This window comes from Macaca fascicularis, chromosome 4 (genome assembly GCF_037993035.2).
Source record: "Macaca fascicularis isolate 582-1 chromosome 4, T2T-MFA8v1.1".
Lineage (NCBI taxonomy): Eukaryota > Metazoa > Chordata > Mammalia > Primates > Cercopithecidae > Macaca > Macaca fascicularis.
The window spans coordinates 35,556,759-35,584,321 of record NC_088378.1 but is presented as its reverse complement, the minus strand read 5'-3'; the positions used below and the strand labels follow the sequence as shown (position 1 = coordinate 35,584,321).

Here is a 27,563-nt window from a genome sequence, read left to right as displayed (position 1 = left end):
TTGTCAAAATCGTAATATTTTTGCTTTCCTTTTAAAATCATTAACTGTATGACAGTCACTACATACCTAAAAATATGTAGGTGAAAATCCAGTTTTTTTCTTAAATAGCTAATACTAAAAAGGGAAACTCCAAAATGACTCAGGTGCTAAAAACCAATTTTATTTAGTTTGCTCTTTTTTCCTAAAGCAGATTGATGGAAGACCATTATGGATGGAGAAATAGATGACAAATTGGTCAGTTTCCAAACTGGAAGCAAATTCCCATCACTAGTGAAAAATTCCTACTGGAAATCCTGGCTTTACTTCTTTTCACAATTTTTTCTGACTCTGTATACTTTGAATGATCTCACTCTAAATTTGTGTTGTCTGACACATTTCTTAGGTTGTTGGTGGTTGGCAGAACTAGTGAATTTCAAGCCCTGTACACAGTAGTTTTGCATGCTGATTTAAGAAATAGTCTGTAGTGTTGTCTGTTGCACTTTGCTCTGCTTCATAATGATAATTACATTTGGAGGAAAAGTATTGTAGTCTCAACTGGTGGTGTTAATATTGCTATTTGTAAACCTGTAATGTGGTTGAACTGTGGTCATGGCATTGTGTTTTTGGAAAAAATATGAAACAACCATTGATGCTTATCATTTGGATAGATGTTTGTTTTATTTGCATGCTTTAAGAAACTGCAGCTATATTGGAGCTTTACAAGTTTGGAGCTGGCAAAGAGCATGCAAAAGAGGGGATGCTATTCATTATGTCTTGTTTATTTCCAAATTTGTCCCCATTTTGCATTTTTTCCCTAAATTTGAAAAAATCATATCCCTTTTTCATGGCAAAAGACTGATAATCACACCTAAAGTTTAGGGGGAAAGATCTGTATTAGTAATTGTATTCACTAGAAGGGCTTCCAACTGCCTGCTACTAAGTCATATAACATATTTATAAAGGAAATATGAAAATGGCTTAAACATGGCTTAATATATTTCTTTTGGTAAAAGTATATTTTTTAAATCACTTTTAAAAGCACAGATCTTTTTGCCTCTAGAAAGGGAAGCTGCATTCTCATTTTTAGTGTTTAAACTGAATTATTTTTCTTGTTTTAGATTTTAAAGTGGTCTAATTTAAAATTAAAGCTGCATTATGTTTGGCTTCCAAGAAGGAAGAGCAGAAATCAATTTTTTTCCCCTTGTGGAAGAAATTTCCATTTCAGTGTCTGGACCAATACCACACATTGAAAACAGATGATGAATAATTTGGTAGCTATTTAGATATACCTCTGTATATAAAGTTAGTGTAAACTTATAGGGGTTACTTTAAAATAAAGAGATTCACATACCTGCTTTATTTGTTCTGTCACAATATTTGCTCCCCGTAAATCCAGAGTTTTCATCTTTTGACTTAGATTGCAAAATTAATACTGCTATCCCTGTTTCATATGCCCTTTAAAATGTTATCTTTTTCCAAAGGATAAATAACAGAATTTTCTACGATGCATTGCCCTTTGTCAAATTGAAAGAATAATGTCCATAGTGGAAGTCAAAAGTTAATGGAAAGTCTGTTTTGTAGGAAAACTAAGAAAATTTTTTCTTGAAACGTATCCTGTATGATAATAGAACATGATGCAGCTTTAATAGACTAAATCTAACCTTAACTTCTTAAGTTCAACTTCATTCCATGCTTCTCAGCCTCTTGTTACAATTAATGCTCATTAACTGGTAACTTCTGAAACTAACCGAGAGGCTTTTGGAATACTGTATTTAATCTCTGCCCTACAGCACAAGCAGCGCTGCCCTGTGCTGGAGGACCAGTTGGTGGATCTGGTTGTTTATGCCATGGAGCGATCTGAGACCGAGGAGAAGTTTGACGATGGGGGAACAAGCCAACTCCTGTGGCAACATCTCTCAAGTCAGCTCATTTTCTTTGTGCTTTTCCAGTTTGCAAGTTTTCCACATATGGTGCTTTCTCTTCATCAGAAGGTATGTACTAAATCTTTTGGTCGGAGTGACTTCACCTGTTGATTACTGGATTTTAGACTGCTATGGGCATTCCCTAGTGATTTTAGAACTTGCAGAAGTTCTGAGCCCTAATTTCTGTCCTGTTCACTGCTTTTATAGTTTCTTAACTTTTTACTTTCTTGTCACTGTAAAAACAGGATTCACTCATTCATCCTATGTATTCCCAGTGCAGGCACCAGCGGATACAAGATGAAAAGACACTGTAATATCCTCAAGAAGCATCTCACTAAAGGAGGAGATATTTTATATATACACACAACACACAAACAGTATGATTATATCTTAATAGTTATTATAATGAAAGCACATTTCCCTGCAATACAAATAGAAGGGAATAGTCCCTAAGGTTGCAGTGAGCCGAGATCACACCACTGCACTCCAGCCTTGGCGACAGAGCAAGACTCCATGTCAAAAAAAAAAAAAAACAAAAGGAATAGTCTCTATCAGAGATATCAGGGGTGGCTGTATCAAAGAGATCTTTAAGCTAACACCTGAAGGGCAAATAGAAACTTGCTAAGAGAAAAAGAAAAGTGTTTCCTACCTATAAGACCATCATTTAGAAAGGGATAGAGATGTGTGAGAACTGGAAATAAAAATATAAAGGGGAAATGGTTGGTGAGATAAGGAAGGCGGGAAAGCAAGAGCAGACATAAGAGAACTTTAAATGGCCATGTGCCTGTTCTAAGGAGTTTAGATTTTGTTTTGGAGGCAATGCAGAGGAGAATGGCATCATCATATGCAAGTTGGAAAAATGCTAATGTCCACATGGAGAAAGTAGGTGGTGTAGCGATGGACAGGTACAAAGCCGGAGGCAAGGAAATCAGTGAGAGATACTGCAGTGGGCTAGGTGCTAAAGGCCTAAACCAGGGCAGAAAGGAGGAGCCAGAGATGGGGGATACTGAAGTGGAATAGAACTAGGTGACTGACAGTGAATAGAGGGAGTAGCAGGAGTCTAGGCTTGCTCAGTGGTTCCTACTCTGGGAATGAATAGAAGGGAGGATGATGAATCCGAAAAAGGGAGACAAGTGGAAGACTTAAGTTTGTGGGAAAAGTCATTTTTTGTCAAAAATTTTAGACATATTGAATGGGAATAAAATAAATGTTGTTTTATATAACATCTCCACAGCATGGATTATCTTGGGGAAAATTTTTCGTAAGTATTGTTAAAATCCTTTTAACCACCTTTTCCCAGAAACCACCATTAGTTTCTGTTTAATGTACAGAAAACCGGCCGGGGACGAGCGGGGTGGCTCACTCCTGTAATCCCAGCACTTTGGGAGGCGGAGGCCAGTGGATCGCTTAAGTTCAGGAGTTGGAGACCAGCCTGGGCAACATGGGAAGACCCCATCTCTATCCTTATTCTAAAAAGATATAAATAAATAAGAAACAAAATGTACAGAAAACCAGGAAGCATTTTATGATAACCAGTCCATGATCATTTCAAATTTAAAAAAAAATCCTTTTGGTATGATAGAGTATTCCCCAGGTTTTGATGAGATTTTTTAAATAAGAATTATCCCATATTAAACTTGATTCTCATGCACACATGATCAACTTGACTATGTTCTAAAACTGCATTTTTTATATGCATAGTTGTTTTGGGGAGCAGGAGGAGATATAAGGAGATATAAGGAGGAGAAATAAGCATACATATAATACTAAAATAATTTAGCAGGTTTTGCATGGTGTGTCTTGAATCCAGACTAAGTAATTACTAAGTGCCAAAGTTAGATGCTGACTTGCTGAGAGCAAGAACCAGGGTTTCTCCTTAAAACAACAACAACAACAACAACAACAACAAAAAAGAAACTTCCTGTATTCATCTCTTTAAGTAGCAGCGTATACATGTATATTTAAACATCTTTTATAGTTAGCAGGGCGAGGACTGATTAAAGGCAGAGATCATCTTATGTGGGTTCTCCTGCAATTCATTTCTGGAAGTATTCAGAAAAATGCACTAGCTGATTTTCTCCCCGTGATGAAGCTCTTCGACTTGCTATACCCAGAAAAAGAAGTAAGCTTCACTGAGTAACTATTCATAACAGTGTGATGAGTAAATTATGTCTAATTTATGTTTAAGGACTTTAGTGTGATTTTGTGTATTTCTAAAGTTTATGCTAAATCACAATTGAGTATTAGGTGTAGCAAGCTCTTTCTCTACATTCTAGGTAGGTCTGCAGTTTTAGAAATGATGAAAACTGTTTTAATCTATATACATCATTGAATGGCCAGATAACAGTCTCTATTAATAGCTATTTTTTCTTTGGCAGTTGAGCCTCAGTATGTCCCCTGGGTGTTTTATCATGTAAGATATTTGAGTAAAATGTAATGTATTTTGATGATTGCCATTTTCTAGAAGTACTTTATTATGAATTGTTGTTGTTGAGACGGAGTTTCACTCTTGCACCCAGGCTGGCATGCAGTGGCGTGATCTCGGCTCACTGCAACCTCCACCTCCTGGGTTCAAGTAATTCTCCTGCCTCAACCTCCCGAGTAGCTGGGATTACAGGCGCATGCCACCATGTCCAATTAATTTTTGTATTTTTAGTAGAGACAGGGTTTCGCTGTGTTGGCCAGGCTGGTCTTGAACTCCTGACCTTAGGTGATCTGCCCAGAAAATTTTAAGATGAAACAAGAGTATTTCTTGATGATGGATATAACGTGGTGGGGTTACAGTAACCCCACCATGCACTAGCTGTAACCCCACCATATTATACCCATCATCAAGAAATACTCTTGTTTTGTCTTTGTCCTCCTTATCTTTTTTGTTAAAGTTGGGCAATTTTCAAGCAAATCCCAGACACCCATATCATTTTACCCATTAATAGTCAATATGTTTAATGATAATCGTTTAGGTTGCATATTTCTTAGATTTTTATATGTTCTTAAAAATTATTATGAGACTTTTAGAAAGTCTTGTTTTTAGTTACATTTATCACATTTAGTATGATTTCATGATGATGCGTTTTAATTTTTAAAAAGTAAAAAAAAATTATTTTTATTTGAGAATGCTCTGCGATAGTAGGAAAAGCTTGACAAAGCACCTCTGAATTTGTGTTACTTTAAGTAAAAACATATACCAAGTAAAGCACCTTGTAATAATTTCAAAATTTTATGGCTGTTAGACCTTCTGATTTGTATTATTGAATTATCGGGGCTAAAGTAAGATATGATATGCTAAAAAGAGTTATGTTAGAAATTGATTACTAAAATACACATAATTATTTAATTCTTCTCTTTCTTCTGTTGTGTTATTTTTCAAATTGTTATTTTTCAGTATATTCCAGTTCCTGATATTAACAAACCCCAGTCAACCCATGCCTTTGCAATGACTTGTATTTGGATTCATCTCAATAGAAAAGCTCAAAATGACAACTCCAAGCTACAGATTCCAATACCTCATTCCTTAAGACTTCACCATGAGTAATTATTTGTTGCTTGATACTTATTTTTCTTGTTTAATTAATAGCGAATTGTAGACTAATATTGGTCTCGGTGTTTGTGTGAAATTTGAAAATCTCCCCATACCCACTATGGGTAAGGGCAAATACTTGAGATATATGTCATAGCAAGAGAATCTGACCAGCACCTATATCAGGAAACAGCTACAAGATTAGTCTTGCTTTTATGTATAGATTTTTACAAAAAATTTTTCAAGGCTGATCTTCAGTTGAATATGTTATAAAGTTATTAATATAATGAAAGCATATCAAGTTTCATAAATGTAAAAATGTTTCAGAATTTCTCAAGTGCTTGGAACTTGAGCATGAGCTGACTGAGATATTCATCTGTGGGCTGCCAGGAATGATTGAGCTGATCTGGCTGGCATGCCCCTTAATATCTCTTCCAAAGTTGTGATGACTCAAAGAAGATACCATTCTTAGATAGTATTGTATTGTATTGTAGTCAAGGGTGCTAGGAATAGCCTAACTTCCCACCTAGAACTTCTGAAAAAGACTGCCACATCTCTTCATAGGATATGGCAGGGGAGTCAGACTTGATATTTCATTTGGTTTTCATTTTATGAGATACCCCTTAACCACCTTTTCAAAGTGATATCTGTAATGAAGACACTGTTGTGTTTATACAGACAGATAATAAGTAGAAACCTGGTTCACAGACTTGTGAGTTATTTCTTCGGTCTCTGAAACTTAGCCTAATATGGTGGCTGTATATGTAGTGCATACTTAACAGATACCCATTAATTGTTTATTTAAAATTATTTTTCTTCTGAAACACTACCTCAACTTCTATGTGTATTCCCACTATACGTTTCACACAGAAACTCGAATACGTATAGGAACAAAGATAGCATTAATAAATAATTGCATAAAATTGAACTTTTAAAAAAATACAAATTAACATTATGGAAGTAATTTTCGTTTTTTCTTTTTAATGGAACATGAATTTTTAGGTTCCTGCAGCAGAGTCTGAGAAATAAAAGTTTACAGATGAATGACTATAAGATTGCTCTATTGTGTAATGCATACTCTACAAATTCAGAATGTTTTACATTACCCATGGGAGCTCTGGTAGAAACTATTTATGGAAATGGAATTATGAGGATACCTCTCCCTGGAACAAACTGTATGGCTTCAGGATCTATTACCCCCTTACCCATGAACCTCCTGGATTCACTGACAGTTCATGCCAAAATGAGGTATGTTCTTTTTATTAATTTGATTCCATGTCAGGGAATTGATACGAGTATAGTATAAACCTTTATTTCATGGTTTTATGTGTGTAATTTTTCATAGTCAGGTACATTTAGGGAAAAAAATAGCTTTATTTTATTACAAAAGTAAATATTTTTTATTATAGGAATTCTAGGATAAACAAACCCAAAGAAAGTAATTGTCATAATCTCTCCATGAGAGATAAGCATTATAAAAATTTTTTGCACTTTTTTTTTTCGTTTTTTGTAGATAGTAAGAAGGAGGACTAGTGTAGCTAGAGCTTCCAACGTTTTTGAGAAGGGCTAGAAATCCAGATTTTTTATTACTAGTCTTTCAGCCTTTAAGTATTGGCTCAAATTTAAAACAACCACCGTATAGGCCTAAGAGAATTTGTCTGTGGGCCTCCAAGTGGAGCATCAGTTCTGGTAGAGCTATGCTCTTTTTCAAGTGGTAACCATTGTGATAGAATTACACATGTGCTTCACTTGCATGTATAACAGATTTGAGCAAAGCCTCATTAGAACCTAACATTTGGGTCTTAGCTATGATGTGTTAAAGTAAATCTGTGACAGAAGTTATTTAATTTCCCAAATGTATTTTGATGCATCATTTGAGTAACCAAAATCTCTCAAGCTTCCTCTTATAAGTTGAACCCAAAGTTTGTTTTCCCATGAGCAGGGGGATCCGTGTGCATATTGAAAGCACCATGGAAATCGGAATGAGTCTCAGGTTGTGCAGTGCATCCTTACCAAGTGTCCTGCACAATTTAAACACATTAAATGAATCAACTTCATTTGAATCATTTAAGTTCAAATTATACTAAGTTACTTCTAAGTAGAGTAGCGCCTATGTTTATGTCAAAAATATGGATTTTTATTTTCTTCCCTTTTTTCTCCTCAGCCTTATTCACAGCATTGCAACCAGGGTGATAAAACTTGCTCATGCAAAGTCCAGTGTGGCCTTGGCTCCAGCCCTAGTGGAAACTTACAGTCGTTTATTGGTCTATATGGAAATAGAGTCTTTGGGCATCAAAGGATTTATCAGTAAGACAGGACTTTCTGGTGTTTATAACTATTAATCCATTCATTAACTCTAAAGGTACTTTTCTAGTTCCGGGGACACAGCAGAGAACAAGTCACCACCATGATGGAGCTTATGGAGGGGGACGTTAAATAAATGAAATATATAATATGTCAGGTGATACATGTTATAGAGAAAAATAAAGCAAAAAGGAATAGGAAGTTTGAGGGTGGGAGGGGGGGGTTGTTGCATTTTTAGGTAAAGTGGTAAGAAAAGGTTAATGTGCTAGGTGCCTGGGATGTGGTGAGCAGGATAGACATGGTCCCTGTCCTCATGCAAATGGATTCTGCCTGAGGCAGTAATGCTGTCCTCCAGTGCATACAAAAGGCTGACTGGCAGTAAAGAAGGAATTCTCTTAGATTGCAGAAAATACATTATAATGTCTGTTATTTATTATGTAGTTCTAAAATAATAGATACTTTCTAATATAGAAGTGTTTTTCTGATTCATCATAATTCCAGCTTTTCATGAATACAGCATAGTTTTAATTTTAACCATAGTAAGTCTTCCTAGATAACTGATTGTTGAATAAAACTTTCTCGGGGGTAGGAGGAAACAAGGGCAGGTGTAAAAATACAGTTTTTTGTATTAAAAAGTGAACCTCATACTTCAAAAGGTATGGAACATTAACTGTCTAAAAATAAAAGATACCAGAATTGAGAAGATTAATGCTTTTTCGTATCTTGTCTCATTTTGTTTTTCCAGATAAACATGATTATCACTTGCCAAGTCCCAGGAAAAAATAATTGATATTATAGTTAGGATCCGAATTTTTCCTTACTGTTAAAGTAGAAAATAAGAAAATGTGGAGAATATATATGTGTGTGCGTGTGTATTTTCGCAATCAAATCTTTATATTTTACTCAATGTGACTTTCTTCAACTATCTTTTAATGCATAGCCTTTACTAATTGGTACCTTAAATTGTCTTTTTCCTCCAGGTCAGCTTTTGCCAACTGTTTTCAAATCACATGCATGGGGGATCTTACATACACTCCTTGAGATGTTTAGCTACCGGATGCATCATATTCAGCCTCATTACCGAGTTCAGCTCCTGAGTCATCTTCATACTTTGGCTGCAGTTGCACAAACAAACCAGAACCAGCTCCATCTTTGGTGAGCTCATTGAAGGCCATCTTTCCTTAAGATTTACTAGAAACTTTCTTGGAGATGAGGTTCTTAATCCTTTGCCTTATAGGTTTTTTTTTTTTTTTTTAATTCATCTGTCATAAAACTTCTCTGCTTCTAAAGTATTTTGTTTCCATTATAGGAGCAGAGTCCAGCTTTTTAAATAGAAACTGATTAAGATAGTTGAGTTCTTGCTTCAGGATCTTTGGACTGAGAATTAGTACTTTCAGGGTATTTATTATTATGTTGTAACTTAGCCCTTTAGAATGCTGTTTTTAAGTATACTTCAGATTATGGTTAAAGTATCATGTCACATTGATTTTGCTTTAAATTAAAATATATTTTAGATAGAAAAATATAATTTTTGAAATGCAGTATCTCCAGGTGAAATTTTTTAGTCCTATAGGCGACAAGTCATCTTTTTCAAATGTGTAAAAATGTCAAGATTTTCACTATAAAATTGGACACATTAGGTTTTTTAAACAAATTAAGCAACATTTATTCTCACACACAAGTGTTTTTTTAATTAAAGAAGGGATAGTCATATAGATTGCATGTTTTTCCAGTGTAATTAACCTTAGAATTAGATTTAATTCTATAATTCTGAAATTTTTTTACATTTCTTTTTTTTCTCCCACTTTTCAGTGTCGAGAGCACTGCTCTCAGGCTTATAACAGCATTAGGTAGCTCAGAGGTACAACCGCAGTTTACACGCTTCCTTAGTGATCCCAAAACAGTGCTCTCAGCAGAATCTGAAGAACTGAACCGAGCCTTGATATTGACCTTGGCTAGAGCAACTCATGTTACAGGTACGGTGACTATGTGACTACAAACAAACAAAAACAGATGAATTAAAGTGTGCCGTGATTCTACTAATTACTATGGGTATAACATACTAAAAAGATACTTTTCATTTGTTCAAAAAAAGCCAGTTGTTTTGATATCTTCACTATTTCATTCATTTATGGAAGCTCTTTTGTGTAACATCATTCTATTAATAACTGGGTTGAGCATCAGTTTTCAGTTATCTTCCATAATTTTAAAGTAGTAATTCTTTAAGCTTTTTGGTCTCAAGACTGCTTTACACTCTTAAAATTGAAATTCCCAAAGAGTTTCTGTTTATATGGATTATATCTATGGATATTTATTCTATTAGTAAAATAAAGTTTAAAAATATTTATTAATTTGTTTTTAAATAGTAATAAACATTACATGTTAGCATATGATGTTATGGAAAAAAGTATATTTTGTAAAGCAAAACTTTAGTGAGAAGAGATACCATTGTTTTACATTTTTGCTTCTCTAATACCCGATGTAAAGGAAGACATAGTTTGAATTCTCATCTGCTTAGACATTTAATCCATTGAAGTTTTAGTTGAAGTGAGTAAAAAATGTGGCCTCACACAGATGAGGTTAGAAAGAGAGGAGTATTTTAATAGCCTTTTCAGATCGTTGTGAATGTTCTTTGACATCACATGGAAAAATGATAGTTGCTTAAAAGTTAGTTGCGCCGGGCGCGGTGGCTCACGCCTGTAATCCCAGCACTTTGGGAGGCCAAGACGGGCAGATCACAAGGTCAGGAGATCGAGACCACGGTGAAACCCCGTCTCTACTAAAAATACAAAAAATTAGCCGGGCGCGGTTGTGGGCGCCTGTAGTCCCAGCTACTCGGGAGGCTGAGGCAGGAGAATGGCGTGAACCCGGGAGGCGGAGCTTGCAGTGAGCCGAGATCGCGCCACTGCACTCCAGCCTGGGCGACAGAGCGAGACTCCGTCTCAAAAAAAAAAAAAAAAAGTTAGTTGCAATGTGGAATCCAAAACCCTATCAGTGAACTTCACGTACTTTGTTACATTGTAATCTGAACATCTGTTTTGTACATTTAGTGGATTTTTAAATCCGTGCATGTTTTGTAACTTCATGAGTTATTCATTTTGAAAATATTGGTTCACTGAGTTACGTAGATCTAGCAAATGTTGACATTTTATCATACAGTATCAGAAAATTACATTTGTTAATATCACTGCAAAGTTTATTAGAAAAATCTAAGTTTTAGAATGCTGTCATGTCATGGTGGTAGATACATGTTTTCCAAAATTTCCATTTTTACTTAAAAGGTCAAATTTTATCATTAGTAAAAGTTACTATCATTTGTTTTCCTTGAAGTGACAAGCTCATTTTGTTAATTTTCAAGAAAATGTCTGCTAAATACTTAAGTCTAGCTAACTATAGTTTTCTGTCAGACATTCTTTCAAGTAAAATTGGAATTCAAAAAAAAAAAATGCAGCTGATTTAACTCAGTAGTCAGTCACACAAGTGTTTTTCCTCAAGACACCCATCAAACTTTGGAACACTAGGCATATGCTTCCCATTTTGTTAAATATGATATTAAAAATAAGTGTCGAGATTGACACTGGCACTTTTCTTTTACTGAGTGCATGTGGTGGAGAATACAAAGCCTTTTCATCTAGTTTGGCACCACTGTTTGATTTGTGCTTAGGACCAGCAGTTTTACCACCATTGCTTTTGCACCATCAGTGCTCATATCTAGTAAAAAAGCCAGTGATATCTTTTTATTATTATTTGACCTCACTGAATCTTTGAAGGGCTACTGGGGAATCCCTCAGAGGTCTGAAGACCACACTTTAGAACTGATGTTTTAAAGAGATAGTTACTGATTTTAGCAACCTCAAATACGTTTATGTAAATTATGTTGTTTTATGTAAAGAACCCTCTTCAATTCTGAGATTTATACATGCATTATGTAATTATTTCACTCTCCAAAAAAGACATCTTTCTTTATTCTGTTCCCTTGGCCAAATAAAGTACTACTAAATCAGTGTCAAAATAAATGAACAGTAGTGGTGGACCTGTACCATTATCACTGGTACTCTGTAACTTCAAAAAAGAGATTCCAAATGTCTTTTGTCATCTTTTCATAAATTGTTCTCATATTTTCTAATGTGATCATCCAGATCACTCAGAAACTAAGCAAATTTAGGTTCTAAGCTGGATATAACTAGTTAAGCAATGAATGCACTACAGTGAAATTCTCAGTGTACTTAATTATTATTTTTGCCATAATCTTTTATGAGTTGTGGACATAATCACTTATATCTGGATTACATCTATTTGTTTATGTTTAGATTTTTTTACAGGCTCTGATTCAATTCAGGGAACTTGGTGTAAAGACATACTTCAGACCATCATGAGTTTCACTCCTCATAATTGGGCTTCACACACCCTGAGCTGTTTTCCAGGCCCACTACAGGTAATTTTGTCTTGAATTACTTATTGAATACACATGAAATCCTTCTTCCCATTCACAGTGGTGTTCTAGAGTGAGTCTTGGTGACATCTGAATAAAATTAGCTTTTATTTATTTTAAAAATTATTTAGGGTCTGGGCATGGTAGCACATGCCTCTAGTCCTAACTGCTTGAGAGGCTGAGGCAAGGGGGATGACTTGAGCCCAGGAATTTAAGGTTACAGGGTACTATGGTCACACCACTGCAGCACATCCTGGGTGACAGAGCCAGACCCTATCTCTAGGGGAAAAAAAAAAAAAATTGTCGTTACTTCCAAAATCTCTCAAGTTGTTCTGTGTCCTACTCTGGGACTGGGCATGTTTCTAAAAGTTTAATTTTTGTGGTTTCACCTTAGGTAACAGTTTTAAGGGAAGGAAGAGTAGGAAGAGGAAAAAAAAGTGAAAAAATTTGAAAAAGAGAAAAAAATAGTTAATGGTTTCAGAATCTCATGAAAATTAACATAGTACCTGAAAATTTTTTCTCTCTCATAGAACTGAAATGGGGAGAAGTATAATGTAATAGAACTTCACAGAGTGCACATATATGACACTTCACTGAATTTTTTTTTTTACTCCCAGAAAAACTATAAACCTGGCTTTTCTAGTAGGGAGAAAGGCAAACCTCATCTGTCTTCTCCTTTTCAGAAAAAATGTTAGGCATGATGAACGTCCATTTTTCGTAACTCCTGTTAGGGCTAGAGCATTTGTTTTTCAAATTTACCAAATCACCTGGAGGGCTTGCTAAGCTATAGATGGCTGGCGCCCCAGCCACGGAGCTTCTGATTCAGTAAATCTGGGATAAGGTCTGAGAATTTTGCATTTCTTGTAAGACCAGATGATGCTGATACTGCTGGTGTTGGGACCACACTCTGAGAATCACTGGGCTAGTGCAGTGGATTTTCCTTAGAGACACTAACATATGTAGCCAAAGGGTGGAGACATTTCATTCTTTTTTTTCTCTTTAAGACTGGTGGAAGTATCAACAGATGATTGAAGAAGCTTTAAATTCAGGCTTGCTTATAATTTCAGTTTAGGAAATCTAGGAAAAGGAATCTTGGAGATAATCTAGTTAAGCTTATGTATTTTCCAGATACAGAAATTCAGGCCTTAATTGCTCAATTGCTCAAGGTCACCTAAAGTTTATTAATGTCAGAATCAAGCCTAGAGCTGGTTTATTAACTGCATATCCAGTGCTCTTTCTACTATAACCAATGAAATAAACTTCTGATCCTCTTTTTAGGCGTTCTTCAAACAAAATAATGTGCCTCAGGAAAGCCGTTTTAATCTGAAAAAAAATGTGGAGGAGGAGTATAGGAAGTGGAAGTCAATGAGCAATGAAAACGACATTATTACCCACTTCTCTATGCAGGGCTCCCCTCCTCTCTTTCTTTGTCTTCTCTGGAAAATGCTCTTGGAAACAGATCATATTAATCAAATTGGCTATAGGTAAGTCAAAAACCTAATTTGCATTCCATTTGGCAAATTGTTGTATCCATACAACAATGGAGTTTATGTTTTACTCTCTGCCTTCCAGAGTATTAGAGAGAATTGGAGCCAGGGCCTTGGTAGCCCATGTGAGGACATTTGCAGATTTTCTGGTATATGAGTTTTCTACATCAGCAGGGGGTCAGCAACTCAATAAATGCATTGAAATTCTTAATGACATGGTATGGAAGTATAACATTGTTACACTGGACAGATTAATTCTCTGCCTGGTAAGAATAAATATATGTTTCTAAGCTCTTTTAGATCAAGATGTATGACTAATATATCTTATGCCAATCTGCTCTATATTGCTTTGAAGCATTTAATGAATTTATACTATATCAAGCATTGCTGTCACTTCCCTAAAGAACTACAAATTTTCCAATTTCTTTCTTTTTGTTTTGTTTTTTGTTTCTTGAGACAGAGTCTCACTCTGTCACCCAGTGCAGTGGCGTGATCATGGCTCACTGCAGCCTCAATCTCCTGGGCTCAAGCAATCTCCTCCCGCCTCAGGCTCCTGAGTAGCTGGGACTACAGGCATATGCCACCATACCCACCGAATTTTTTTTTCTTTTTAACTTTTTTGTAGAGATGGAGTTTCTCCATGTTGCCCAGGCTGGTCTCGAACTCCTGGGCTGAAGCAATCCTCCCTCCTCAGCTTCCCAAAGTGCTGAGATTACAGACATGAGCCACTGCTTCCGGCCCCAATTTCCTTATTCATTCATTTAATAAGTACATATTGAATATCAACTGTGTTCTATGTATAGAAGGTATAGAAGTAAATAAAATAGATGTGGTCCTAGCCTTGTGATACTCTAAAAATATGAGCTATTAGACCTTGAGTTGATTCTCCAAAACTCCCACTAGAGGCAGGTAGTAGCAGTAAGTCACTGTGTTTCTTTACAGAGTGCTAATATAACCATTTCTGTACACTTTGGTAGCAAACATTCCCCAAATGTTTTTTTTTTCTCTCTCTCTCTTGACTTTGATGTCTATTTCTGGTAGATTTCTTTTTTCTTTTTTTTTTTTTTTTTTTGAGACAGAGTCTTGCTCTGTCACCCAGGCTGCGTGATCTCAGCTCACTGCAAACTCTGCCTCCCAGGTTCACATAGTTATCTTGCCTCAGCCTCCCAAGTAGCTGGGACTACAGGCGCCCACCACCATGCCTGGCTACTTTTTTGCATTTTTAGTAGAGATGGGGTTTCATCATGTTAGCGATGATGGTCTCAATCTCCTGACCTCATGATCTGCCCGCCTCGGCCTCCCAAAGTGCTGGGATTACAGGCGTGAGCCACCGCGCCTAGCCTTCCGGTAGATTTTTTAAAAAGACGCTGAAGTCGGCTGGAAAATGCCACGTTGAAAAAAATTGTATGGTGGTGATATTTGGAGTGGCATAGTTTAACGTTAACCCCTTAGCTGTGGAGCATAGATATAAAAGTAGTTATTATATTTTAGGGGAAATAATGTAAGTCTATAAATCAATAAGATAACAGGATAAGGTGGAGGTGCAGAAAAAATATTTCCAGGAAACAGTGAGAAATCTTATCTGCTTAGGTGATAGATGTGAAAGACAGATTAAATTTTTAAAAATAAAGATGGACATCCCAGGCAGAAGGAATAGTAAACCAAAATAGGCAAGAAAGGTCATGTATGTTTGGGGAATACTGAACAGTTGGTTTGGGATAGACTAGACGTCTAAGGAAATTATGGTGGTGAGATTTTACTTTGTTAAAATTTAGGCTTTCAAATGGCCCTCATGGTTTCGCACAGATTGAACATTTTCATATAATTTTTCTGTTGTTCTTCAAAGGCCATGCGTAGTCATGAAGGAAATGAAGCCCAGGTTTGTTATTTCATAATTCAGTTGCTGTTACTCAAACCAAACGATTTTCGAAATCGAGTAAGTGACTTTGTGAAGGAAAATTCCCCAGAGCACTGGTTACAGAATGACTGGCACACCAAGCACATGAGTTATCACAAGGTACTAGTTCTAATTAGTATTTAAAATAATACTTTTATAAAACCATACTTGAGCATTTGATGAACTGATTTGGCCGTTTTCTCTCTGGTTCTAATGTTTTTTCTCTGCTCTATATAGAAGTAGGTTAGCTCTCTAAACTTCTTCAAGGTTTGAGAATATCTGTAACATTGAGAATAAATTGAAACTGCAGTTTAGTGGACATAAGTACTTGTATAAAAAGAAGTTAAGTGTAATGAGGTATAATTTAAAATGTTTCCTTGTAAAAAAAATCTAAATGTTTTCACGTTTAGCTCTTTTAAGAGAATTTTTTAAAAAATGCTCTAACCATTTATCATCTTCTCAATTCCACAGAAATATCCAGAGAAGTTGTATTTTGAGGGCCTTGCGGAACAGGTGGATCCTCCTGTACAGATCCAGTCTCCTTATCTGCCCATCTATTTTGGGAATGTGTGTCTTCGATTCCTTCCAGTATTTGATATAGTAATCCACAGATTTTTAGAGTTGCTTCCAGTATCCAAATCATTGGAGACTCTACTGGATCACCTAGGAGGCTTATATAAATTTCATGGTGAGCTTTTTCAAATTTTAATTTCATCTAATACCTCCATTATCAAAAGTGGGCTGGGCAGGACCAGATGGTAATAGTGGCTCTAAAGGTTTTATTTTAATTTTTTTAAATTGAAGTGTTTTGAGGATAAGTACTGTGGAGGGTGCCATGAAGTATAAAATATACAACATAAAAATACAAACAAAAGTGTGAGTTCAGAACAGGGTGATGTTACTATAAACTAAACAGATCTTGGCAGCCTTCTTGGATGGGTAGGATTTGAACTGTGTAGCAGTATCAGGGAAAAGACAGCATATGAGGCAGAAGGGATCATTTGGGGGAAATCATGGAGGAGATAAAATAAGGTATATTTGAAGAAGAATTGCTATGTTGGGTTGAATTGAAAATTCTTACCAGAGAGTTCTAGAAATAAGGTTGGAAAGACAGATTGTACCTAACTTAGGTCACCTTGAATGCTAGGCTGATTTTATAATTGCAGATAATAATCAACTGGAAGTTATTGAGTATGATCATGGCATAGGAAACAGTATTTCAGAAAGATACATCCAGTTATAGTTGGCAGCAATCTTAGGAGGAAGCCATTTCAAGGACATGTCAAAAAACTCAGTTGTGTGATTAGTATCTAAGCAACAATGGTTGCATTGAAAATGACAGAAAAGGGACAAATGGTCACAAAAGACGGAACAGGACTTGATTGGCTGATTATAAGGAGAATATTGAAAGAAAAAGACAACTCTAAAATTGTAAGCATAGTAACTAGAGAGTGGCAGGGTCAGTGACGGAAATGTGAAGGTCCTGGAGCAGCCACTGTGGGAACAAAGTGTCTGGCGGGCAGTCCTGCTTCATCTTTAATCTAAGATACCTTCCCTCAAAGCAGAAGTATGAATTGTGTGTTAACCCGATGGAATAGGCATAAAGTTCAAGTGAGCATTCTTTTAAAAACATTTTTCTTTTGGATTAGGTAATATACACACTTGGTGGGGAAGAGTATACAGTGAAAGGTAATTAGTCCCATCCTGGCCTCCAGCTAGCCAGTTTCTTTCTTTAGGAGGCAGCCAATGTTACCCGTCTCTTGCCATCCCCTCTTAGATATCCTGGATGGTTTTTTGGTTTGTTTGTTTTTAACACAAGTAAAATATATTACACATATTATTCTGTACCCTGTTTGTTTCAACTTTATCATGTATTAGCGTTGGTCATTTGTATTAGTACATAAAGAGCTACCTCATACATGCCATAATTTACTTTATCAGTCCCCTGTTTTTGACCTTTTAGGCGATTTTTCATCTTTTGCTAGTGTAAACAGGGCTGCAGTGACATCCCTTGTTGTATGTCAAGGGATTAAAATTTATGCAGGATAAATTTTCAGAAATGGAATTGCTTCCACTTAAATAAAAACAGATACAAATACAACTGTATATTACTAGAAGCATTCTGAGCCTTCTGCTTATCCTCAGATTAAAATATTCATAGTATACAATTGCCCAGCATGTGAAGTTGTGTCATAATCTTCTGAGCTGTTTTCCAGTTATCTGGAAAGCAGTTAGCCAGTTTTTCACAGTTGTTAGTAACCAGTTAAACATTGTGGTGGTATGTTTTTTTCTTGGCAGATCGTCCAGTGACTTATCTGTATAATACTCTGCACTATTATGAAATGCACCTGAGAGACCGCGCATTTCTCAAGCGAAAACTCGTCCATGCGATCATTGGCTCTCTCAAGGATAATCGACCGCAGGGCTGGTGTCTAAGTGACACTTACCTGAAGTGCGCTATGAATGCACGAGAGGAAAATCCTTGGGTTCCAGATGACACCTACTATTGCAGATTGATTGGCAGACTAGTCGATAATATCCTTTTTATTGTGATTTTACAGATTCTCCAGAAATAATGGTATTTTGATTTATGAGAACATATTTTTGCTTTTTAAAGTAATTTTTTATATATTTCAAGGTTTTAATTTTTTTAAGATCACTTCCATTTTCATCTCTGTAAAGGTTTGAAATCTTAAATTTGCAGCATCATGCCAGATAGGCTGAAATTCTATTAAAATTTTTATTTTAGAACTTGAGGATAAGTGGTAAAAAAAAATTATATTTAAAAATAGACTTTATGGAGATTCGTTTCAAAGAAAAAATCTTATTCTTAAATACTGTGTTTCGTAGCACATGCATCTGTGTGCTGCTGGAGAACGTAGGATCTTGTTACTTTAAAAAAATTAATGTTTTTGTTATAATAAATGATAAATTTTTCTTTATGGAAAAAGTATATTTTAGTGAAAATATACTTGTATGTTTATTTCTTCATTTTGATTTTATGTTTTCAGTTATTAGCACTCTATATTTAATGTCTATAACCATACCACTATGTTACTAGGTAGAGAAATTCTACATAAATGAGCATGACTTATTTTCCTACACAAAGGAATTTATTTTCTGAAGCAACAGAATGACTCATTATAAAATAATTTTCATATTAATGTCGTATAACTATTAAAAGAAATAGGCTTATGAAACCTAGGTATATCTTGGTTGCATCTGTGCCTATTATGTCATATTTATAAGAACCCACCTGTAAGACCAACCATTTATGCCTGTGGTTAATCACATGGTTGCTCTTAATACATTTCAATCATGTCAAACTCATTTGCATTTGGTTTGTATTTGCCTCTTAATCTCTCTAAGTGTAGATAAATCACTTCTTGGCAGCTCATAATCAGATAAATTGATAATCAGATGAGATATTCCAGTTGTTATTGCCCTAACTGTGTGTACCTATGGCTGGCAAATCTCCTGGTCCCTTTCCAAACTGTGACTGGAGATTCAATGAGTTTCCCAACCCAGCTGCCCACGCTCTCCATGTTACTTGTGTGGAGCTCATGGCCTTGGCAGTTTCAGGCAAAGAGGTTGGGAATGCCCTTCTAAATGTTGTCCTGAAAAGGTATGTATTCTGGTTCATGCAGTAAGATTTGTTGTTTATTTGTAAACAGAATGGTATTTTATTTGGAGCTTTAAGACAAACCTGTTCCTGAAAGGCTGATGCACGTTGGATGATGACTGTTTTCTGGTTCCAAATCTTGTCTTTGTGATATAGGAGTTATGGAATGTGCCCTGGACAGGATCCTAAGATCCGGGTTTGTTCCTACTTCTGCTCATTAATAGCAGTTTGATATTTAGTATAGGCATAATGTTAACTTGTCACTTAAAACAAGATTCTCTTCATCTTGTTTTCAAGATTCTTTTAAAAATTAGCGTTAAGTATGGGATAATGATTGGGGAGGAAGTATTTTTAAAAAGCCTTCTTGAGTTTTTATACTTATTACATTTTTATTCAATAAAAAATTCCCCATTGTTTTATTGAAATGGATTAGTTGTCGATCCTCTGAATTAGATATATTATTTAAAAATAAGATCTGTTGTCAACCATCTAAAATGTTTTTATAAATTCATACTTAAACATTGTTTTTTGCCGGTTGCAGTCAGCCTTTAGTGCCAAGAGAGAACATTACAGCATGGATGAATGCAATTGGTTTGATCATCACTGCCCTACCAGTGAGTTAATAATTGTGATTCGTGCTTAGTGATGAAATATAGCCAGCTGTTCCACGTCAGCAAAAAGAAAAAGATGCATATAGGATGCAAGTTAATGAAGTATTTTATGTTTTTAAAGTTTTTTCATATTATTACTGCTTTAAAAATCTACAGTGACTAGTGTTTGCCTTTCTGTATTAGATCTAAATATATCTATGTGACTTACAGGCCTCTGCATTTTCTGGTACCACCTTACCTATCCAACTTTAGTTTTTACATCATAGCCTGATCTACTCTTGGCCGCTTAACGTGTTGTATATCTACAGCTTTTGTTCCTGCACATAGTGCTTAAGACATGTTTTAGGTACTTCTGAATGTGAGTGAATAAGACATTTTTCGTATTCCAGAGCTTACTTCTTTCCATCACCTTCTCTAAAGCCTGTTCATTCTTTGCTAGCTTAGAGCCTCCTTTCTCAGTGAATGAAGCCTTCCCTGACTTTTCCAGCTCACATGACTCCTTTCTTTGACCTCCACACACATTTTTAACAAGTTTATTATTTTTAAATAAATAATAAAATTATAGATTTATTGTTTGATAAATTAATTGATTTACTGCATAGTATATATCAGGTACCTAAATGAGCTGGACAGATACATGTATGGAGCCCCCTAACTCACAGGTACTTCACCCAGGTTGTTACTGACTTAATTTGACCAGTTACGAAGTCACCCAACTGTATGTGCAGAAGCTGGAGAAATAGAAAACTTTAAAGAATGAGAAAACACTATTACTTTAGACTTTGGGGTGGAATGCTGGATAAGTGATATTTTTCACTAGCCTTCCTCCAATTTTAAAGGAGCCGTATTGGATTGTTCTTCATGATCGAATTGTGAGTGTCATCAGCAGCCCCAGCTTGACGTCTGAAACAGAGTGGGTTGGCTATCCATTCCGCCTCTTTGATTTCACTGCCTGTCATCAGTCCTACTCTGAGATGAGTTGTAGCTATACATTAGCTCTCGCACATGCTGTGTGGCACCATTCTAGCATCGGACAACTTTCTCTCATTCCAAAGTAAGTATAATAATTTCTTAAAGAAATTTGACATAGGCTGGGTGCGGTGGTTCATACCTGTAATCCCAGCACTTTGGAAGGCCGAGGTGGGCAGATCACAAGGTCAGGCGATTGAGACCATCCTGGCCAACATGGTGAAACCCATCTCTACTAAAAATACAAAAATTAGCTGGACATGGTGGCATGTGCCTGTAACCCCAGCTACTCAGGAGGCTGAGGCAGGAGAATCGCTTGAACCAGGGAGTTGGAAGTTGCAGTGAACCAAGATCGCGTCACTGCACTCCAGCCTGGTGACAGAGTGAGACTTCATCTGAAAAAAAAAGAAATTTGATGTATTTCATTTTTTTTCTAATCTCATTAACAGATGAGGTATATACTTCATTCATTAGAACAACTCGTGGCCGGGCGCGGTGGCTCACGCCTGTAATCCCAGCACTTTGGGAGGCTGAGGTGGGTGGATCACAAGGTCAGGAGATCGAGACCATCCTGGCCAACATGGTGAAACCCTGTCTCTACTAAAAATAAAAAAATTAGCTGGGCGTGGTGGTGTGCTCCTTGTAATCCTAGCTACTCAGGAGCCTGAGGCAGGAGAATCACTTGAACTCAGGAGGCGGAGGTTGCAGTGAGCCGAGATCACGCCACTGCACTCTAGCCTGGGTGACAGAGCAAGACTCCATCTCAAAAAAACAACAGAAAAAGAACAACTTGCAAAGTAAGTTGATCAGAAAGCTCCTTTTGCTTCAGAGTTGTTTTTTAAAAATTGACTTGTATGTGCTAGTAATAATCTAATAATCTAGTTTTCCACTATAGTTTGAAGAAGCTTAGTCAAATGCATGCTTTTTCCACAATATATCCCAAAAGTTACCTTTTAAACTGAATAACTGATATTATCCTATTTCCTGATTATTTTTCTTGACCATAATAATGGTATTAATTAGATTGAAATTTCTTGAGAGTGGCATTTCTGTTAGGTTATTCTCTTTTTATTTCAGATGATTCACCTATCAGTAGTTTTACAATTAAGAATGACTTAAATCTGATTTAAACCCCATCTTTAGTAGAAATACAAAAAATTAGCTGAGTGTGGTGGCGGATGCCTGTAATCCCAGCACTTAGGGAGGCCGTGGTGGGTGGATCACAAGGTCAGGAGATCAAGACCATCCTGGCCAACATGGTGAAACCCCGTCTCTACTAAAAATAAAAAAATTAGCCAGGCGTGATGGCATGCGCCTGTAATCCCAGCTACTCAGGAGACTGAGGCAGGAGAATTGCTTGAACCTGGGAGGCAGAGGTTGCAGTGAGCTGAGATCGCGCCACTGCACTCCATCCCGGACAACAGTGTGAGACTCCATCTCAAAAAAATAAATAAATAAAAATAATCAAATGAAAGTAATAGCCAGTGAGAGATGTGAGATTAATTAGAAACATTATTGTTACCAAAGTAAAAGGAACTTTTTAAAAAATGTTTTGTTATAATACTTTGTAAATACTGTATTAACAAAATTCAAACAATTTAAATGATTTCAAGTCACAGGAGATTTTTATTTTTATCTTCAAATTTTAGGTTTCTCACTGAAGTGCTTCTTCCTATAGTGAAGACTGAATTCCAGTTGCTTTATGTATACCATCTTGTTGGACCATTTTTACAAAGATTTCAGCAAGAGAGAACTCGTTGTATGATAGAGGTAAAATATAATCTGGATTTCCTGTGACATGATTAAATTCTGAAGTATCTATTTAGGTTTTTTACCAGTGTTATTGAAACTGCAGGTCACAACCATTAGTAGTGAAACTAGTTTAACAGGATCCAAGAGCAACTTTAGAGGACTTAGTGTGCCAGTAATGAATTTAGGGTGGGATGTATTGAATTGGAGATGCAGGGGAAATACCCATTATGAAGGTTGAGAAGAGGTTAAGGATGGAGAAGTACACTTGAGATCTTACATGCAGAGGAACTAATTAAAATCATGAGAATGGATGAAGTCAGTCACTTCTAACAAGATGTCGAAAACAAGGAAAGCACCCAGGAGTAGAACCTTAAAGCAAGAGCTACCAAATGGAACTAAGAAAGTATAAACCAAAGGATCCCTAGGAGTGGAGTTATCCTAGACATCAAGAGCTGGTGTCTAGAAAGGGGATTGTTTATCTCTTAATTTTAAGATAAATTACTAAACTATGAAGAGAAATTTTATTTAAGCCTTATCAGGGGCATTTTGTAGCACTATAGATTCTTTTAAAATGCAAGCCATATCATATCTCATGTGCATAGAGGTATGTATAGTATATGACAGCTCTACAACAAAGACAGTATCCCCCAGTGTGAGTGTTATAATGGAGCCCAGCTGCATCATGCTGAATTATTGAATCGCTTTTAATCACTTAAATAATTTTACATTATTTGTTAAATAGATTGGTGTGGCGTTTTATGACATGCTGCTGAATGTCGACCAGTGTAGCACCCATTTAAATTACATGGATCCCATCTGCGACTTCCTATATCACATGAAGTATATGTTTACTGGTGATAGCGTGAAAGAGCAAGTAAGTTGAATTTGTTTAATTATTTTTAATGATGTTTAATTTAGAAAACTTGAACATATAGTAATAGACTTTTTTGGTTTGAGTGATTATTTTTATTTTGTCTAATTTTTTTTTAAGGAAAATGGGTGGGTTTGAGACCTTTTTAGGCAACAGAGGCATATTATTCTAGATGTAGTATTAAAGTAAATACATGTTATAATTTCTTGTACTTTTCCCCCAAAAGACCTAGAGGGTTAATTAATAATAATCTCATTAGGGAGAAACAGTGGGATATGGCTGCTGAAATACGAGCAGAGAAGTTGTTGTGTTATGAGAAAAGGAGGTCCTACTTCTCCTAACACTCATGGTGACATTAGACAAACCACAGCATAACTAGAAGACTAAAGTCAGGATTCTAGACTAATCCTGACTAGAGACTAACTCATGAAGAGCATTTAAAGAATATGGGAATACTTAACCTGAAGAAAAAAAGTCCTAGGGCATTATTTATGCCCTCAGCATTTTGGAGGGTTTTCATTTGGAATAGGGATTAGATTTGTTCTGTGTCACTTTAGAGGGTGTATGAATTCTGGGAAAGTTAAAGGGAGGACATCCTGACTTAGCATATGAAGAGGAACTTCCTAATAGGGATGTCTGAAAGTAGTAAAAGACCTTGAATCATAACTGATTCTTTGGGTTGAGATACCCCTCCCAATTCTTTGGGTTGAGATACCAAGGAGGTTGACTCCTTTATGTCTCAGCAGCAGTGTCAAAGAGAGTTGACCTGTTCTCTCTCATGTAAGAAAGAGAGAAATTATATTGGCTTTTGTTACAACACAGAACATGCAGAGAAACTATAAAAGAAATTGATTGCTTTTTTTAAAAAAAGTATTCTTTATATTTGGGCCTAAGAAACTTTAACACAAGGGAGTACAGAAAGGAAAAGGTCAAAGAGCATTTGAGTAAAGCTAAGAAAGCTGTGAAACGACTTGATGTATTTGTGTCCTTAGTGTTTTTCAAAAGAGTAGATCTAATATTATTTAGTTAATTCCAAGTGTAAATCAAAACAAAAATAATTAGTTTTGTATATAAATGTTGCAGACATGAGTTATTCAAAGAACTTTAAAATATAATTATGCTTCATGCTTCTGTAAAGATGGCATTTTAAAAGAATGATCAGCTTGTTGGATGTATGAAATTTCCTGTGTAAACTCTGCTAGCTTTTGGTAGTGGGATGACTGGCTAGCTAGATAAGTGGATATACTTTTGTAAGTATATGCCTATATATGAATATACATATGGTTCATGTACAAACATGCATATAGAATATATAATGGGTGTGTGTGAGGGAGAATGTGTTGTTTCTCATGCAAGAAAGAATTGTATCTGCTTTTCGTAAAACACAGAACATGTTGAGAAACTTCTCATCTACCCCACGCCACTCCTTAGTTTATTGTCTCAGGATATGTGTAAATCCTGCTTTAAATGTGAGAAGTTGAAATTCTCTGATTAAAGTACGTTTTAATGTGTTTTTATTTCTTAGGTAGAGAAAATTATCTGTAACTTAAAACCAGCTTTAAAACTTCGTCTTCGATTCATCACACACATTAGCAAGATGGAACCAGCTGCAGTGCCTCCACAAGCTATGAACAGTGGGTCTCCAGCACCTCAGTCTAATCAGGTGCCCGTGTCTTTACCGGTAACTCAGTGAAGCCAGACTGTACTGTGGAGAAAGTGGAAATACATCCGTCTTTGAGAATGGACTCAAACCTTTTCAATCTGAATGTGATCACGCTATGGTGATAGAAGCAGTGATGATGTTCAGATTGTTTTATTTTGATTCAAATGATGAATCTGTGGACACCTTATAACTCCCATCTCCCTATCTATATTTTTGTCTCTAAGAGATCAAGTAAGATACGTGTTGTTCATATTCATAACAACTTATTAGAGCTACATAGGAACATAGAGGTTATCTGTGATCAAAGGACTTTTGTCATTGGCACTTTCAGTCTTTCCTATTCTAGCCGTTGTTTTTGTTTGTATTTTTTATTAATGACATACTTAGTCTTCAGATATATTATTTTAAAGGCACCCCACATGTAAAACTGTTATTACAAATATTTTATGCATAAATCTCTTGGTAGATTTTCAGAATAGTAAGATTTTTATCAAGAAAAAGAATCTAGACTTTGTTGCGTTGTAGGAGCAAACAAGGCTTCTATTCTTTTTAAAATGACTTGAAATTTTGTTATAAATTTCCATAGTTTCTATCAAGGTCAGTTGGTAGTTTTATTACCTTTGCTATGGATTCGAACTTAACTGTATAAAATGAGTTGGAAGCCATGTAAGAAAATAACATCTGAAAGTTCTTGAACTTGATTGATTCTCCAGTTTCTTTTTTTAAAAATAATTGCTTTTGCAGATTGACACTCTCACCTGACAGATGACATAATTCTTCAATTTTTATAATCTTAAAATTTTTTAATTTTGTATTTGTAAATACAGTACACATTTTATTTCTTCAGAATTTCTTGGATTTTGAGAGACATTGTTAATTTTGGGGGAATTGGCATTGTGAAAGACTTGAAAACTAATAAGTAAAGTCTGCTGAATGAATATACCACGTGATAGTTTCATGACTCCTTTGGAATGAATGTCGGCTGTGTGCCAGGCGGTGTGCTGGCTGGGGTCAGTTGGAAATGCGGTATTCTGTGGGTCCTACACTACAGTTGGTGACTGACATTGGCCTAGGAATTAAGAGTTACAGATTCTTTTTGAAAGAACTAGTGAATTTAACCAACTGTATTTCAAATTCATATTTCTAAATACGTTCCTCCTAGAACTTTATTTTCTTTGTAGCTCATGTTATTGCCATCACTAAATCATTACTGGCCATGCAAGTCCAGCTAAAAATTTATATAATGGTAAAAGTAATTTTTGCAGACTCAGACTCATTCTTTTTGTTTGTTTGTTTGTTTTTTGTTTTTTGAGACAGAGTCTCGCTCTGTCGCTCAGGCTGGAGTACAGTGGCATGATCTCAGCTCACTGCAAGCTCTGCCTCCCTGGTTCATGCCATTCTCCTGCCTCAGCCTCCTGAGTAGCTGGGACTATAGGCGCCTGCCACCATGCCCAGCTAATTTCTTTTTGTACTTTTAGAAGCGACAGGATTTCACCGTGTTAGACAGGATGGTCTCCATCTCCTGACCTCGTGATCCGCCCGCCTCGGCCTCCTAAGGTGCTGGGATTGCGCGTGAGCCATCGCGCCCGGCCCCTTTAGACTCATTCTTAAAATTACCCAGAAAAAATGCTAGAAATTATTTCAAGTATTAATCTTAACATAGTGTCAGTATATTCTTGCTGCCTTGAGGAATTTGTTGCTTTTTGATCCTAGAATGAGAATAAAATTATGACTCTAGTATTATACAAACAGAGGAAATGAAAATCAATATAATCACTTTCTCAAGGACATGAACATTCTAATTAATTTATTAAAAATTCAGTTTTCCCTCTCTAGCTTAAAAACATGGGAATGTAATTTCCCTGGATAGGCTTTTAAGTATGTTTTTAATCAGAGACTAATGGAAGACAAAAACTTTATTTGGGTTTAGAATACAGCAGAGGGGGAAAAAATGTCTTTGTATTTATCATATCCTAAAAGTTTTTCTTTTTGAAAATTAATAGTAAGTTTAGAGTGGCTCTGTCCAGTATGACTTTCGGCAGTGATGGAAATGTTCTTTACCTGTGCTATTCAATACACTAGTTAGTAGCTACATTTATCTATGAGGCATATGAAATGTGGAACTGAATTTTTTAATTTTATTAAGCTTTAAATGACCACATGTGGTTACTGTATTAGACAGTGTATCTTGTGAGATCCATTATAATTGCTACCATCTAAAAGTAATTCAATAAAATGTGTATCTTTCGAAGGCCTAGTAAAGGTAACAGTTTTTAAATTCTGTGTTACATTTGAAAAATCAGATTGTAGGGGCCCTTTATCATATACTGTTAAACCAAAAACACAGAAGAAATCCATTCATGGACCTGCCTTTTTTACAGAACCCCCTGGGGTTTTCACATTAATTGCTGGGAGGAGAAAAACTTTGCTTCCCTTGTTTTGATTACTGTTTACTCTGGTTTGTTTTTTCCATTTTCCTTACTACATTCCAGAATGGAGATGAGTTTTTAGGATATGACTAAACTGTAATTGTA

At 35.9% G+C, this 27,563-nt stretch overlaps 1 protein-coding gene across 11 annotated transcripts in view; it reads left to right on the top strand.

Annotated features, from left to right (window-relative positions):
* The window catches only part of MED23 (mediator complex subunit 23), a 47,399-nt gene extending 21,428 nt beyond the window's left edge, over nucleotides 1-25,971 (top strand). For 7 of the 11 annotated variants that reach the window (XM_074037055.1, XM_015448665.4, XM_005551845.5 and 4 more), the window contains 19 exons: nucleotides 1,770-1,970; nucleotides 3,880-4,023; nucleotides 5,287-5,432; nucleotides 6,424-6,669; nucleotides 7,586-7,728; nucleotides 8,706-8,880; nucleotides 9,538-9,701; nucleotides 12,036-12,160; nucleotides 13,436-13,641; nucleotides 13,730-13,910; nucleotides 15,491-15,661; nucleotides 16,013-16,229; nucleotides 17,840-18,076; nucleotides 19,001-19,166; nucleotides 19,705-19,777; nucleotides 20,614-20,828; nucleotides 22,393-22,513; nucleotides 23,238-23,369; nucleotides 24,892-25,971. In XM_074037055.1, coding sequence (XP_073893156.1) covers nucleotides 1,770-1,970; nucleotides 3,880-4,023; nucleotides 5,287-5,432; nucleotides 6,424-6,669; nucleotides 7,586-7,728; nucleotides 8,706-8,880; nucleotides 9,538-9,701; nucleotides 12,036-12,160; nucleotides 13,436-13,641; nucleotides 13,730-13,910; nucleotides 15,491-15,661; nucleotides 16,013-16,229; nucleotides 17,840-18,076; nucleotides 19,001-19,166; nucleotides 19,705-19,777; nucleotides 20,614-20,828; nucleotides 22,393-22,513; nucleotides 23,238-23,369; nucleotides 24,892-25,059 — 3,231 coding nt within the window. In that variant the 3' untranslated portion in view covers nucleotides 25,060-25,971. Of the gene's footprint in view, nucleotides 1-192; nucleotides 235-1,769; nucleotides 1,971-3,879; nucleotides 4,024-5,286; nucleotides 5,433-6,423; nucleotides 6,670-7,585; nucleotides 7,729-8,705; nucleotides 8,881-9,537; nucleotides 9,702-12,035; nucleotides 12,161-13,435; nucleotides 13,642-13,729; nucleotides 13,911-15,490; nucleotides 15,662-16,012; nucleotides 16,230-17,839; nucleotides 18,077-19,000; nucleotides 19,167-19,704; nucleotides 19,778-20,613; nucleotides 20,829-21,395; nucleotides 21,541-22,392; nucleotides 22,514-23,237; nucleotides 23,370-24,891 lie in introns of those variants that run through there. The other 4 variants (XR_012433439.1, XM_074037058.1, XR_012433441.1 and 1 more) reach the window with 4 other exon arrangements.
* Nucleotides 25,972-27,563: the final 1,592 nt, after the last annotated feature.